Source organism: Sardina pilchardus, chromosome 7, assembly GCF_963854185.1.
Source record: "Sardina pilchardus chromosome 7, fSarPil1.1, whole genome shotgun sequence".
NCBI lineage: Eukaryota > Metazoa > Chordata > Actinopteri > Clupeiformes > Clupeidae > Sardina > Sardina pilchardus.
The window spans coordinates 16437728-16452727 of NC_085000.1; the positions used below are offsets into that span (position 1 = coordinate 16437728).

The 15000-nt window shown below is 44.8% G+C and overlaps 3 protein-coding genes across 4 annotated transcripts in view; 1 reads left to right on the plus strand and 2 right to left on the minus strand.

Annotated features, from left to right (window-relative positions):
- Positions 1-1567, plus strand: part of ada (adenosine deaminase) — an 18932-nt gene extending 17365 nt beyond the window's left edge. Inside the window, exons 10-11 of the mRNA XM_062540919.1 lie at positions 122-251; positions 470-1567. Of these exons, the coding sequence (XP_062396903.1) occupies positions 122-251; positions 470-574 (235 nt within the window). The 3' untranslated portion in view covers positions 575-1567. The remainder of the gene's footprint in view (positions 1-121; positions 252-469) is intronic.
- Positions 1568-1889: 322 nt separating this feature from the next.
- Positions 1890-12193, minus strand: zgc:136971 (S9 family peptidase). The gene is made up of 22 exons (XM_062540918.1): positions 12096-12193; positions 11647-11770; positions 11392-11518; positions 9780-9855; positions 9379-9454; positions 8812-8984; positions 8281-8415; positions 7700-7791; positions 7555-7592; positions 7199-7329; positions 6752-6812; positions 6274-6368; positions 6116-6167; positions 5806-5894; positions 5496-5634; positions 4838-4918; positions 4367-4447; positions 3794-3882; positions 3273-3466; positions 2990-3092; positions 2456-2562; positions 1890-2181 (listed from the first exon to the last, which is right to left on the minus strand). Exons 1-22 carry the CDS (start codon positions 12111-12113, stop codon positions 2067-2069), a joined length of 2196 nt encoding a protein of 731 aa, XP_062396902.1. The 5' UTR covers positions 12114-12193; the 3' UTR covers positions 1890-2066.
- A 1048-nt stretch (positions 12194-13241) lies between these two features.
- Positions 13242-15000, minus strand: part of pkig (protein kinase (cAMP-dependent, catalytic) inhibitor gamma) — a 13128-nt gene continuing 11369 nt past the window's right edge. For both annotated transcript variants that reach the window (XM_062540920.1, XM_062540921.1), the window contains 2 exons: positions 14812-14975; positions 13242-14328 (listed from right to left, as the gene is read on the minus strand). In XM_062540920.1, the coding sequence (XP_062396904.1) occupies positions 14246-14328; positions 14812-14962 (234 nt within the window). In that variant the 5' untranslated portion in view covers positions 14963-14975 and the 3' untranslated portion in view covers positions 13242-14245. The remainder of the gene's footprint in view (positions 14329-14811; positions 14976-15000) is intronic.

Consider the following 15000-nt stretch of genomic DNA (forward strand, 5'->3'; position numbering starts at 1 on the left):
GTATTTAATTTGTGTGCGTGCGTGTGTGTGTGTGTGTGTGTGTGTGTGTGTGTGCATTATTTCCAGGCTGGGCATGTGTGTTTTTGTGTTGATAAGGTTTGTATGTGTGTGTGTCCTGCAGGTTTAAGAAGGACAAAGCCAACTATTCCCTCAACACTGATGATCCACTCATATTTGACTCCACATTGGACACAGACTATGAGACTGTGAAGAAACATATGGGCTTCACTGAGGATGATTTCAAGACACTGGTATGAATTCTCTCTCTCTCTCTACACACACACACACACACACACTGACTACCAACACACGTCAACCAAACACAAATGCATGCACACACACACACACAGACTTATTGTCAGAGCACACACTGACAAACACAATTCAACCAAACATGCACACACAGAGACACACACACACACACACACACTCTGATGGTCTACATGTGTTTGTGTCTTCCTCTGGGCAGAACATCAATGCAGCCCAGGCCAGCTTCCTTCCTGAGAAGGAGAAGAAGGACCTGCTGAATCTCCTGTACGAAGCCTACAACATGGTGGAAAGCACAGGCCTGTAGAAATGCCCCCACAGGAGAAAGGGAGAGAGAGAGAGAGGGAAGGGGAAGGAGAAGGAGAGAGGGAGAGGAGGACAGAGGGAAGAAAGCGAGCTCTATACAAGAATGATAAAGCGGAATGGGCCGTTTCTCTTTCAGTCTACCCCTCCCACACACACACACACACACTTGGAGAACCACGTGGTCACACATGCAGCATTCACACCTCAACAGTACACAGGAACACAGAGTGTGTGGCTCCGCAAGCCAACCAAGGGCAGAGCACACTGGTGCTGCTAGTCTCACGTCATCAGTCTCAGGGAAAGGTGTCTCTTATAACCACTTGTACCACACTATAAAACACACACACACACACACACACACACACACACACACAAACCATGTCTTTATGGATGCTCGTTTAAAAGAATGTAAGCGTCGTGAAGATCAACTTTTTTTACAATTAGCATTTTTATGTCATTAAGTCGCATCCGTATCCAGCCTTACAGTCATAAGTTGTCCGTACTCATTCACACTCCTTTTTTTTGTACACACACACACACACACACACACACACACACACACACACTCCAGTTTCCATACGTACATTGCACTGTGCTTGATGTCCATCATAGTGTTTCTGATGAAGCTCTCCACCAAAGGTTCCCTCCTGTCACAGAGAGATCTGCACCTGCAGCTCTCGTTCTATACCTAGCACAGGATTCTAACCGCTTTTTTTTTTTTAATTTTGTGATTTTTATATTTTGTTTTATACTACTAATGAAATATGAGATGTGTTCAGAAGATAAGAAGACTGGTTTGGTTATAATCATCTCAGTCCAGGTGGAGTTCAAGCATTTAAAATATGTTTTTTTTTTTAAGCTTTGAGTCCCTGGGGACTAGAAGTGTTTCTGCTTCCTCCAGAGATCCAGTGGGAAGTGCCATCTAACATATAGCTTGACAATATACAGCATGACCTAAGCTAAGGGACTCAGTAAATAAAATGACTAATAATTGGTCAGTGTTTCTCTCTTCTTTTTTACACCCTTAGGAGGGACATCACTACCAAAATATCAAACGCACAGCCTTATTTACTGAGTGGCAAAATGACTATTGAACAGACCTGAAATATTTTCATAAAGCTATTTAGAACAGAATGCACTGAAGAAGAATTTGAACTCTGACAAACACCTGTCCATGAGAACCCTCTCATATAAACCGTGACACCAGTTGATACTTTCTGCACACATCTCAATCATGCAACTTTACCTTGAGTGTTCTGTAAAATGGTTGTACGCACTGTGAAGAATCATGAATACAGACACAATGCTCCAGTATGCCACGTCTCAGAGTGCTTTATGAGTCTCATAACCATTGCAAAACATTGCTATAAAACACAGTATTGTCACTGAAGGAGCTTAAGAAAGGAGGAGAGAGGGAGTGTGTGAGAGAGAGAGTGTGTGTGTGTGTGTGTGTACGTGTGAGTGTGTGTGTGTGTGTGTGTGTTTGTGCTGCCTCAATGTCGCTTCGATTTCAAAGCTTGCTGGAACCATAACACAATGTTGATGAAGCAGTCTGCCTGAGTTTCCACACTCCCAAGAGAGTGGCCATCCTCCACAAACCACAGCAGCCTGTGACAAAGAAAACACACACACACACACACACACACACACACACACACACACACACACACACACACACACACACACACACACACACACACACACACACACACACATTCATGAACATGTACTTCTCAGTTCAAACAAATATGGCTTGACATGACCACAGAATCAAAGAGCCCATCACTCATGTCATGAACTATAAGTTCAAGTATGTGTGTGTGTGTGTGTGTGTGTGTGTGTGTGTGTGTGTGTGTGTGTGTGTGTGACAGTGAGAGCAGACCTGACGGGGGAGTTCCTGCTTTTCAGCGCTCTGTAGAGCTCCAGGCCCTGGTGGGGGGACACTCTCCTGTCTTTAGCCCCCAACATCAGCAACACAGGTGCACGGATCTGCTCCAACACACAACAGGCACACACAGTTAAGGAGATCTGTGGAGCTACAGTTTCATGGATGACAAATAGCATGTTCATTAATTGCCATCTCCCATAGAAGCCAGTACAAGAAACTATAGACAGCTCTCAACTATATTATGTGGCTGTAAATAAAGCTGTAAGGCGTGTGCGTGTGTGTGTGTGTGTGTGTGTGTGTGTGTGTGTGTGTGTGTGTGTGTGTGTGTGTGTGTGTGTGTGTGTGTGTGTGTATGAGTGTGTGTATGAGTGTGTGTGTGTGTGTGTGTGTGTGTGTGTGTGTGTGTGTGTGTGTGTGTGTGTGTGTATGAGTGTGTGTGTGTGTGTGTGTGTGTGTGTGTGTGTGTGTGTATGTGTGTGTGTGTGTGTGTGTGTGTGTGTGTGTGTGTGTGAATGTGCAAGTGTGTACCTGTTCTGCATGTATGATGGGTGATCTCTCCAGCATGAGGCTCAGTGCCTCTGAAGTGGGGACCTGCCCAAATGAGTACTTCAGTCCCATAGAGGAGTATCGCCTACACACACACACACACACAAAGAAAGGGTAAAACATTATCATGCACATCATATAAAATATCACAGAGTATTACATGTCTATAGGTACCTGTAAACATACTCATACTGTATAGAAGTGTGAATCTGTGTGTGTGTGTGTGTGTGTATGTGTGTGTGTGTTTATGTGTGTGTGCACTCACCAGTCCACTATGTCGCTGGTGCCAACAAGAGTGGCAGCGTTGATGACAGGGTTGCGGGCTGCGCACGCTTTGTAGAAGTCTGGGTACTGACCGACGAGGTGACAGGCCAGAAAGCCACCGTGTGACCCGCCCATCACCACAACCCGCTGGGGGTCAAGGGTCACGTCATCCTGCAGCGCATACAGAACGGCCCTCTGGGAAACAGGAAGTCAGAGGAGAAAACGACAGTGATTATGGTTATGGTTATGGTTATGGTGCTTAGCAGATGCTTTTGTCGACATACAAACAAAACAACACAATAATTCAATTTAGCAGTTGATCATACTATAGTGTTGACTAAAGAGAATAGCTACTTAACAATAAATAGTGTCAATATAAGCAATCCAATGAAAATAAAAGAATGAAATTTTCTAAGACCTCTGAGGGCTTTGCATGCTTGCGAGGGAGTATGTGTATGATGTGAATAATGTTTTTAAACAGGCACATTAGGGTGTTGAAGGATCCATATTAGTATACAACACCTGTACATCCTTGACATCCTGGCAACCGATGTTCCCAGTCAGAGAGAGGATGCTATCTTGCCCAAAGCCAGTGGAGCCACGGTAGTTCACTATCCTCCCACAAACACACAAGCATTTAGACACAGGAACCAGACACAAGGATACATTGCATGCAAGAACCATGCTACCACAGTCAGACTGTCTACTAGCATGTGAGATTCAGTAAGTAGGTTATAGCAGCAATTTGAGAGTAGGGCTGCAACTGATGATTATTTTCATAGTTGTTTAGCTTATCAATTATTTACTTGATTAATCAATTAGTTGTTTGATCAATAAAACGTCAGAAAATTGAAGAAAAAAAAAGATTATGTCCTCAACTGCCTCAATAAAGCTGAAAAACATTCATGTTTAAGAAGCTGCTATCAGAGAATTATACGATCAAACACAATCTGATTAACTAGAATACTAAAATAGTTGCTGATTAACTTAATAGTTGGCAACTAATTGATTAATTGATTAATTGTTTAAGCCCAATTAGAGAGAAACACTCCTCTAAGCTACTGTATGCTAGCGTCTATGCTGCTAGCGTCTTACCCATAAGCACAGCGTAGCCCAGATTGGCCAAAGCTGCTACGCTGGGGATCCACTCGGCACAGAACTGAGAGTGTGGACCGCCTGAGGAAACACACACACACACACACACACACACACACACACACACACACACACACACACACACACACACACACACACACACACACACACACACACACACACACACACACACACACACACACACACACACACACACACACACACACACACACACACACACACACACCTGTTACTACTCACAAACAAACATCTTTTGAAAGAGAGAGATGAAAGAAAAGGCTGTGTGGATTGTGTTTGTTTAGACATGTGAGTGAGAGGAGAAACTATACAGATACCAAAGAGAGTGAGTTCAGGAGAGATGAAGAAACATCACTCATAAAGGGATCAGAGCAGACAGCAGCAAATATTTCAGAAATGGGAGACATGTTAGGGTGTGAAGTAGGACTTTACCATGAATGAAGACGACCAAAGGTAGCTTTGAGCGATCACGAACGACCCTCTTCACCAGCAGCACTCCAATCCGCAGGCCCGCTGGAGGGAGGACAGACAAGGAGTGTCAACTGGGCACGGCAGAATTGAGTGTTTCTTCATGTAGTTGTATAAACTCAACAAAACTATATACGCAACACATTTGTTTTTGTACCCATTTGCAACGTGTTTAAGGCGTTTTCACGCCTGAAAGTCTGGACCAAGGTCCAAACCAGCGTTTGTGTTTAGTTACATTGAATACATTTGATCCGGTTAATTTGTGGTTTCACGTTGCAATTTTTCTAGCAATAAGTAAGACGTCTTCTAAGGATACAAAAATATGGCTATACAATGTAATTACCCCCGCCAGGGAGGTTTTCATCAGGGTTTGTTTATCTGTTTGTTTGTTTGTTAGCAAGATAACTCAAAAACGTGCGGATGGATTTCAATAACATTTTCAGGAAAGTTCTGAAATGACCAAAGGAAAAAACAAATACATTTTGGGAGTGATCCGTATCACCGCCTTGATCCAGGAGGCGGTTCTGTTTTCGCTTGGCGGAGGTCTGTGCTCTCAGAGTGCTTTTCTAGTATTGCTGTTGTTATTGTGTGAGGTGTGGCGCTCAGGCTCTATGGGACTCACAGAACTGGAGGTTCTCCTCCTGGGGAGCAGGACTGAGCTCAGGCGCCCGCCACTCCAGCTCACAGTTCAGCGAGGGGTCATTCAGGGTCACCCAGGAGATCCCCGCCTCTCCACCTGCAGGAGGCAGGAAACCCACCCTCTGTGCACACATACACACGCACACACACACACACGCATGCGCGCACGCGCACGCACACACACAAAAACATGTGTGACAATGATTATTGCCCTGGAAAAAACGATTTATCTATTAACTAATATTCTAATGTGAAATCTGTCCTGCTTGCGTTCGGTTGGAGGGTCATCATACCAGGCGTGGGGGACGGTTAGGGGCGGAACAGCTGACCACCAGCAGGTCCTTATGTACCAGCAGCAGCTTCCAACAACCAAACTCAGAGGCTGCGACACACACACACACACACACACACACACACACACACACACACACACACACACACACACACACACACACACAGTGTGATGTACTGTTTCCATGATGGCAGTTTCACTTGAGCTACACAAACTTTCTAAGTGCCATCGATAACACTGCATGTAGACATACATGTGGCATCGTTTTTACATACAAAAACTAGAAATTCACTGCTATGCTAGCTACTTACTGTCTGAGAGCCGAGTCACTCTTTTGGTTATTATGTCCAACACAAAGAGATCCTAGCAGAAGACAAAGCCTATGTTAAATGCAAGACATTCTTAGTCTATGCGTGTGTGTGTGTGTGTGTGTGTGTGTGTGTGTGTGTGTGTGTGTGTGTGTGTGTACCTTGTAGTTTCCACGAGCACTGCTGAATATAATCCTCTGGCTGTCTGAGGACCAGCAGCGTGATGGCAAAGCCTCATAGATTCCCGCAAATTCTCCTGTACCATCCAAACACACACAACACAAACACACATACACAAGCAGACAGCATTACAAGCCCCATAGTCACACTGTTTAATGTTAATGACCCGTAGCTGTCAATCTCTGATATTGTACCACTGTAATACAGTATAACAGGGCAGGTACACCAGGCGTGTAACTGAAGCGTTCCATTCGCAAGGCGCAAAATCCATTTTAGAAGACTGGTCTATTTTTTTAGAATGTACGTCCCACTGTCACGTCTGGTGTAGCTACTTCCATTGATTATAGTGATTATCAGCTGCTGCAACATATGCTTTGCGAACGGAACGCTTGAGTTACACGCCTGGTGTAGCTCCCCTGTAAGAGTGGCTTACAGTCACATACACACAGAATTGTCTACCTGGCTTTGGCCTCTTCACAACATCCAGCAGCACAGAGGTCTTCTTGGTCTGCCAGTCATACTGGTAAACATACAAACACCATTCAGCTTCCAAAAGAGGACACAACTCTTCAGAGAACACCTCCTTAACTGGACAGGCTTAATCAAGCACTTACTGTACCAATAGACTACTGTTTGTCTTCCTTGAACTGTCACTACTGTTACGTGAGTAGTACTTGTTGCTACACTAACATGTCCTTTTCACACTGTACCGTGATTGTTTCCCCTTTTTTTTAAGCCGTTTTGGTTAAAGTCATCATCTAAATAACTAAATGTAAATGTAAAAGTGTGTGTGTGTGTGTGCGCGCGTGTGTCTCTGTCTGTGTCTCTGCGTGTGTGTGTGTGTGTTTGTCTGTGTGTGTGTGTGTGTCTGTGTGTGTGTGTGTGTGTGTGTGTGTGTGTGTGTACCTGCTGGAGGCTGAGGCACTGGTGGTGAGGTCCAAACACCTCCCCCTTCAGGTACACCAGCCAGCGTCCATCGGGACTGAGGCGCGGACACGACACACTCTGGCCAGCGGCCGGCCAGTCTGCCAAGCTCTCTAATCACGACCAAAGAGTAGATATAAGAGCAGCCTCAACATAATACACACACACACACACACACACTCAGCAACAGCAGAATTGGATAATGGAGATACGGTTTGTACAAGCAATAACATGGACATGCAACATCTCCAACAAATGTATAGAGTACACACACACACACACACACACACACACACACACACACACACACACACAGAGCTAGTCATTTCTTCACTCACCGAGATGACCCTGCAAATCTAGGTGATACAAACTGGACCTGTTGAGACAGACACACAGCTAATCAGGACGCAGTCAGTCAGCCAGCCAACAGGGGGCGCCTGTCTGGCAGATGAGAGCCCTTCACCCATCTCCCACCACACTCACCTGCGATTGGAGCAGAACTTCAGTCCTAGTCTGAAAGGATCCTCAAACAACCCAACATAGATCACGCCTTCACCATCTGGAGTCCAAAGAGCCTACACACCCCAGGAAAAAAATGTAACACACACACACACACACACACACACACACACACACACATACACACACACACACAATGCAAATATCAATGATGTGACAGAGAGCTAGAGAGAGAGAGAGAGAGAGAAATGCAAACATATACAGTAACAACACACGGGTCATTACTCGTTTAATGAGTCAATGTTGTAATATCCTCCTGCTTGACCCTCATATTTTCCTTATTCACACATACTGTGTCAACAGTCAACATTCTTTACATCATGCATGTGTCAAACACCTGACATCTGACACCTGACACACCTGCCAAATGACTAAGGGCCTAAATACTGTATGTCTTTATGACCCTCCTGGATGAACAGTATGTGATGCAATGCAAGCCCATTTTCTGGAACCATCAACTGTTTTTTTGGGGCCCTGAGCATGGTAGGCTCATGCTCTTATCCGTGTGTGTGTGTGTGTGTGTGTGTGTGTGTGTGTGTGTGTACCTGGGCAGGGCTTGTGTGCTGTGGGACGCTCTTGATGATGATCACATGACCTTTGTCCAGGTCAGCTACGCACAGCACAGACGAGCTGCGACCAGTGAGGCCCTCTCCCCAGTCCTCCACATACACACTCTTATCCTAGGGCACATCAAGCACACACACACACACACACACACACACACACACAGAACACACACGCACACAAAACATACACATAACAAATACACACACACAGACAAACATACACACACACACACAGACAAACATACACACACACACACACAGAACACACACACACACACACACAAAGAAAACATACACATAACAAATACACACACACACACACACACACACACACACACACACACAAAGCATACACATTACAAATACACACCAAACACACACACAAAACACAAACACATACACGCGCACACATTTATTTTTACTCGTTATTGTTGATTATGTGATTCTTAGCTATTGCTCTTATATCATTATGGAACAATATGATTCAGGACAGTATGATTCAGGACTAACATCGAAGGCCTCTGCTGGAGATGGCCGGACCGGTGAGGAGAATGGAGGCGGAGGCGCAGGCGGAGGCGATGATGATGATGAAGATGACGTCTCTGCCTTGGCTGGCCTCTTCTTCTCAGCAACGTAGAGCAGCTGGCGCTCACTCGCCGTCCAGGCCAGACACGCAAGGGCAGCTGTACACAAACACACACACACACACACACACACACACACATTCACATATTGAACTTCTAAAGCCTGGCAAGCGTTACAGGGTCCCACCGGCTAAAGGCTTTAAAAAAAAAAAAAAAAAAAAAATCCTTTATTCCAAATGCCATTAATATTCTCGACTCAAAGTGAGTAATCACCTTTTCTACTGACTTTATAACCATTGATGTTTGCGCTGCTGTATGTCCAGTTAATGTGTTTACGCGAAATGTGTTTGTTTATTCTGTGTTCTATTCTATTCTATTCTATACATAAGCAGTGTGGTGCTAGCTCCCTGGTGTGTATGGGCCACAGCTGAGTTTGGTTGTGTTGTATGTAGCCAAGGTGAGAAAAGTGGACAGTCATGTTAGGCCTACTTACCATCCTCATACACAGCCCCGTGCACGTTCAGAGCCGTGAGGTCCAGGCTCGTCTGCAGACCACTGCAGGACCATACCTGCAGATTGGTCTCAAGTTACCAGCCAATCTCCAATCAAATCACAAGCACTGCACCCTCATTCAGCTAACAGACTCATGGGGCATTGCCTGGATTATTCTCTACATCTCCCCCAGTCACAGCACAGGGGCCGACATCCCTTTGAACTACACGACACAAATCCCTGCAGTTTAGCTAAGACACTGGTAGATGGCACAGAACTGACAATCTGGCTCTACTATCTATAATGCTCTAGGCGCTATACTGTTGACAAAGGCATTGTACACGGATGTTAAAATGAACAAATTAACAAACAAACAAACAAACAATTATCTAACGAGCTCACCTCCAGATACTGGCGTCCTGAGGCCTGACTGATGACAGCCCGATAAGTTCCTGAAGGCGAGTAGCTGCTTAGCAACCTGTTGAAACAGAAGTTGTTTTAAAAGGCTAAATGCCTCTTCCCAACTCACACAGAATGGTAAACTGAAAGGAAGATACTTCAAGATAGAAGGATGTTGAGGGTGCTGTGGAACTGAACAACAGATATAAGGAAGACGAAGACCAGAACATGAATATTTGGGCACACCTTTGTATCCTCATTAAATGTTTCTTAACCATGTCTGTCATCTTAATATTCATTTTCATGGTATGAGTGAGTGCAGGCTTATATGAACATATGATTTAAGCTTTTTAGAAGGCGTCTGACAGTGTAGTGCAGGCATCACCAAATGGCGGACCGCGGTCCGGGTCCGGACCCAGTGACGGTGCTGTCCGGACCCGTTGAAATTGTCGGCCTAATATTATCAAAGAGCATCGTCCGTAGCTAAGCCAATCAACTCGATTGTTTACCTTTCAGCAACAGAGAATAGGCCTAGCGGGAGAGAGAGGAGGTGAGAGAAAATGGCTTGCTCAAAAATGATGGTGAAAACCGAACTTTTAAAGATGAATGGACGGACGGACCAATACGTTCGTGCTGCTGTGAATATGCGCTGTGAAACTGTGGCGACGTTAGCGTGCGTCACTGAGATCAAACACGGGTCGTTAGAGGAAAGGTACACGCAGAAGTCCGCAGTGAGGGCAAGTAAAACTTGAAAAGCACTCCGAGAGCTAACAAACAGAACAGACGCAAACCCCGATGAAAACATTACTTTCCTCGGCGGAGGTAGGATAATAATTATCAAATTGAAAGCACACTATGACAGGTCTACTCGTGTGATCACGCATGCATGTACAGGCAAATTAGTGTTCGTTAAAGATTGCGTGGATTTTGATGCAACACAAAAGAGCATTTAGCGATGGGACAGCAGCTGTGAATGAGTGCTTAATGCGGCTGCAGAAACTTTACAGATCCCATTGTCAGCTTCAACAACAAGATTCAAGAACATCTGAACTATTAGCAGAGGATACTAGAACGCAGTATGCAAAGGTCTTTTTTTTCTTTTCTTAAAGATCCACTTTTATTTTATTCAAAAGATTCGGAATGTTTTACATTAGGCCTAGGCTGCTTGAAATAGGCCCTAAGTTCAGGCTGCTCAAAGTTATTTTGCACTTTATATTTATTCTATTCAGAATAAATTCAGTGTCTGTTGTCTGTCTTTCTTGAAATGTAGGCCTAGTAAAGACAACTACAGTATTGTTTTGCATTCAAGTACCATTCAAGTTAAGACTTTTTGGTATGTTACAAGCATATTACTTTGAAAACACTTGAAATGTAACAATAAATTAAATAGGCCTAGAAATGTACATGCATTATTGATTTTATTAACTTCAGGGTAGCCTACACTATTTTCAGTGACAATTTAAGATTCGGACCTTTGCCGGGAGGACATTTTAGTAACTGGACCTCTTTGAATTTTAATTGAATACCCCTGGTGTAGTGTGTTTCATGGACTGAGGAAGGCTTCTGGGTGCGCATAAGAACAGTGAATTTCGCCTCTGGTGCGCACAAGCCTTACTCTCTGTTGGTGTGTGTGCAGGGCGATGGTGGAAGGCACTGCAGCACACTCTTGTGGTCGCACTGTAGAGTCCAGTTCTGAGAGAAGGGTAGACGAGTTGCCCTGGTGTGTTCCACCTGACTCCACACTAACGAGACCGGGCAGAAAAAGATCTCAAAAACAGAAGTGGAGGGAGGCAGGACCCGTCGCTACGTAAGATAATGCTCAAAAAGCAGTTGGCGTAACGGTGTGCGTCTGCTCAACGTTAAGCCTCACCCGTGGAAATTGAGATATAACGGGTCCCGTCGGAAGTGTCTGTCTCGTGGTTGACAGCTGCCGACACTGGGGTGGGATAGCTGTTGCTGTTCCTGAACACCGCTGTGATAGCCTCGCGTTCTACCTGTGCAACCCAATGAGAAGACCACGCGCGGAACACAGTCAACAAAATGGGAGGAAAATGTTGTCGGAGCAAAGCCCAGTTGATCATATAATATGGTTTCAGAATTATGGTTTCTTTGACATATTAACACATAAAACCAGATAGCCTATGACGGATGTGAACAAATGTTACCAATAAGTAGCTATGAGCTCTGGGGGCTGTAACAAATCAAAGAATGAGCTTTTGTTGAATGATTTACGGCGTGCATGTCCCGCGGGTACCATTACAAACGTGCTGTAGCACTGCTGCCCATGTACACGCATTAACGAGAACAATTCTGGCTTACTTCTGCGAAGCTGTGCATTGTAGTTTCCTGATTGAGAAAGAAAGCAAGAAATTAGAGTTGTGCAGGACATGAAGTAACCATGGGTTCCATACTTCTTACTGGACGATACCACAAGCGTAAAAATGCAGGGGTGTCCTGTCCTCCAAGTTTAAACGACCCTGTTTCTTTTACTGTCTATGGTTTCAAAGCGAAGTTGCTACAGGCAGAACAATAATGTTTTGACTAGGTGTGAGGAATGTTCAATTAGCATATCCTCGAGACTTTCACTTGACGGGGAAATTATTTTGAGCTTTGAAATGCAGGCTGTCCTATAGCCTATTTTAATAGAATGCCTCCACTGGAAATAAAATGGACACAACTTTATACTGGGGGACTTTCGTGAGTAGTCTTACTATTTTTTGTCTTTTCCTCTATTAACTGACAGTATCTGGTGATCTTGCATCATCGCTAAGCACTAGGCGTACTTACAGTAAGTGCGCAGTCACGATACTGACCCGTTTTATCATATGGCACGAGACATCAATTGCATGCAGTCACAAGGATGTAGGACGATGGTTGCCATGACAATTGCAGACGGGTCCATGGACCATCACCACCATCACTTAAGTTAAATAGTACCTACCTTGCTTGGCCCACCCTATGTTCAAAGTCCTTAAGCAGTGATGTGGTCACTACTCTAGACTGTGATGATAAATTTTCTTACACTTGTGGTAACCTAAATTGATTTTTGTGTGAAAGTCAGAATGTAGGTCAGCCAAAATGAATCTTAATAGGACAAATCGAATTACTTGATCTTTCTAGAACTGTTGGTAGGCCACCTCTTGTAAGAACTTGTGATAACACTGCCTGCGATCACCAGAGGGCAGTGTTGTACACAAAATATAGTAAACGCAATCGTCCTCATGTGATATATTGTACATCTAATGTAATTCAATATTTGTTTTGTGGTTCAATATTTATTTTTAATGGTTATTTTATGGTTATGTTGCTTAGCAGACGCCTTTGTCCAAAGCGATTTTATTGTATGTTAAATAAATAAACTTATCTTCAAGGCCTGTGGCAGAGTAGAAAGCTAATGGACCATGTCCAACAGGCTCTGGTGTGTGGGTCATGTGTGGTGGTGGTGAGTGGTGCAAGTAACAACGCTCCAGTGAAATTTCTTTTATTCTGAGATTGTTACCGTAAAAACATAAAATAAGAGCAGTGAGTTCTTCACCGCCACTGTGATGCCCAGACTCCCTGTATCTAAACACCAAGTATGTTACACACACACACACACACACACACACACTCTCGCACACATTCACTCACACACTCGCACACAAAAGCAACTCTACTGAATAACATGAAATAAATATGTTCCCTACAGCGCATTCTCAGGCAGCACGGTCATCAGAAAGCACGAAACTGGGTCACGAACTTGAGCGCCAGCTCCGTTCCATTTCAGAGCGTGGGGGGCTCCACCTCTGCTCCAGAACCACACTCGAGAGGCTCCGGCCACATCAGGACCGTGAGGCTGCACGACACACACACACACACACTGCGGCAGATCACAGGCTACTAAATCCATTCTGTAACAGTCCACTGAGGTCTCCAGCACACATTTAGAAAAGGATGCAAAAGGCTCCAGCTCTTCCTGTTGTTCAAGAGCAAAAGCTGAGCTCCCATCCCATGACCCACCAGGGAAGATAACTTCAAACTTTCACTTTAAAACAAACAAGAAAAAAAACTTCATAGAGATACTGTAGGACTATGCATTAAAGTTATTTGTCATATATTACAGACAGTATTATGGTTCAATTAAAAAAAGAAGAGAGAGATATAAAACAAAACAAAACAAACACTCTGTGCTTTTTGTGTGACGTTGGCAGGGAAAAACAAGCCAACTTCAAGGAGCTTCACGGCTAGTACCGTGTCCAGCTCCAGAGTACAGTCCAGCACAACGAGGCACGCCATTGGTGGAAAGCCACGCGGGGGAGAGGGCGGGTTGTAGTCTGTGGGAGAAGCTGGCCACTCAGATTGGCTCAGACCAAAAGGAGTCCTTCTTTCTTCTGCCCAATGTCTGTGTCGTCTGTGTCGTCTCTCCTGGTCTCCTTTCCTCCTCCTCCTCCTCCACATTCCTCCTCCGTTCTCCTCCTCCTCCTCCTCTCTTAGGAAGGGCCGCCGCTCCCCTGTGCCCCCTGGCCTCCTGATGCCTCTGCCTGTGGAGGAGGAGCCGTGGAAGCGTCTGCCTCTGGAAAACACAACAGTCAGGGGCTCTCTCTCACACACACACACTCATATTTACACACACACAGCCTCTGGAAAACACAACAGTCAGACTCTCTCCCTATCCCTCACACTCATATTTATACACACACACACACACACACACACACACAATACCTCTGGAAAATACAACAGTCAGGCTCTCTCTCTCACACACACACACTCATATTTACACTCACACACGCACAGACAGACCCTCCACCTGGGAATTCAGTCCCCACAGCTTTGTGCTGTCCTCAATGAATAAATGATTCGTTTTAATGAGGACTTCATCTACAAAAAAGCAGACTATAAAAAGACTAGAGCTTTTCTGTCTGGGCAAATGTAAGCCACTGGTCTGGGGTTCTTCACACGTGTAAGCACTAATAATAATAATAAAAAATAAAAAAAACACACACGCAGCTTATTGTCCGCCCCTTCCAACCAACACACACACACACACACACACCTGTGGGTTTGAGGTCCATCTGGGCCATGTCCTTAGTGAGGTCAGTGGTGCCCACGGTCTGAGCCTCTTCTGTGATGTCAGGAACGGCGTTCCTGCGGCCCGTCCTGTCACAGGTGCAGAAGTCGGAGTATGATGCCTCCACATCCATCATCTGGCCATCACACCTACCATTCCACCACACAGAGGGAG

Bases quoted from the DNA above. Each gene is read 5' to 3' on its own strand.
- zgc:136971 (XM_062540918.1), bottom strand. The intron at 5,635-5,805 runs GTATGATGACCC...ATGTGTGCACAG, and splicing joins CTAACCGTCCCCCACGCCTG to AGGGTGGGTTTCCTGCCTCC. The intron at 2,182-2,455 runs GTCTGCTCTCAC...TCTTTGTCACAG, and splicing joins AGCAGGAACTCCCCCGTCAG to GCTGCTGTGGTTTGTGGAGG.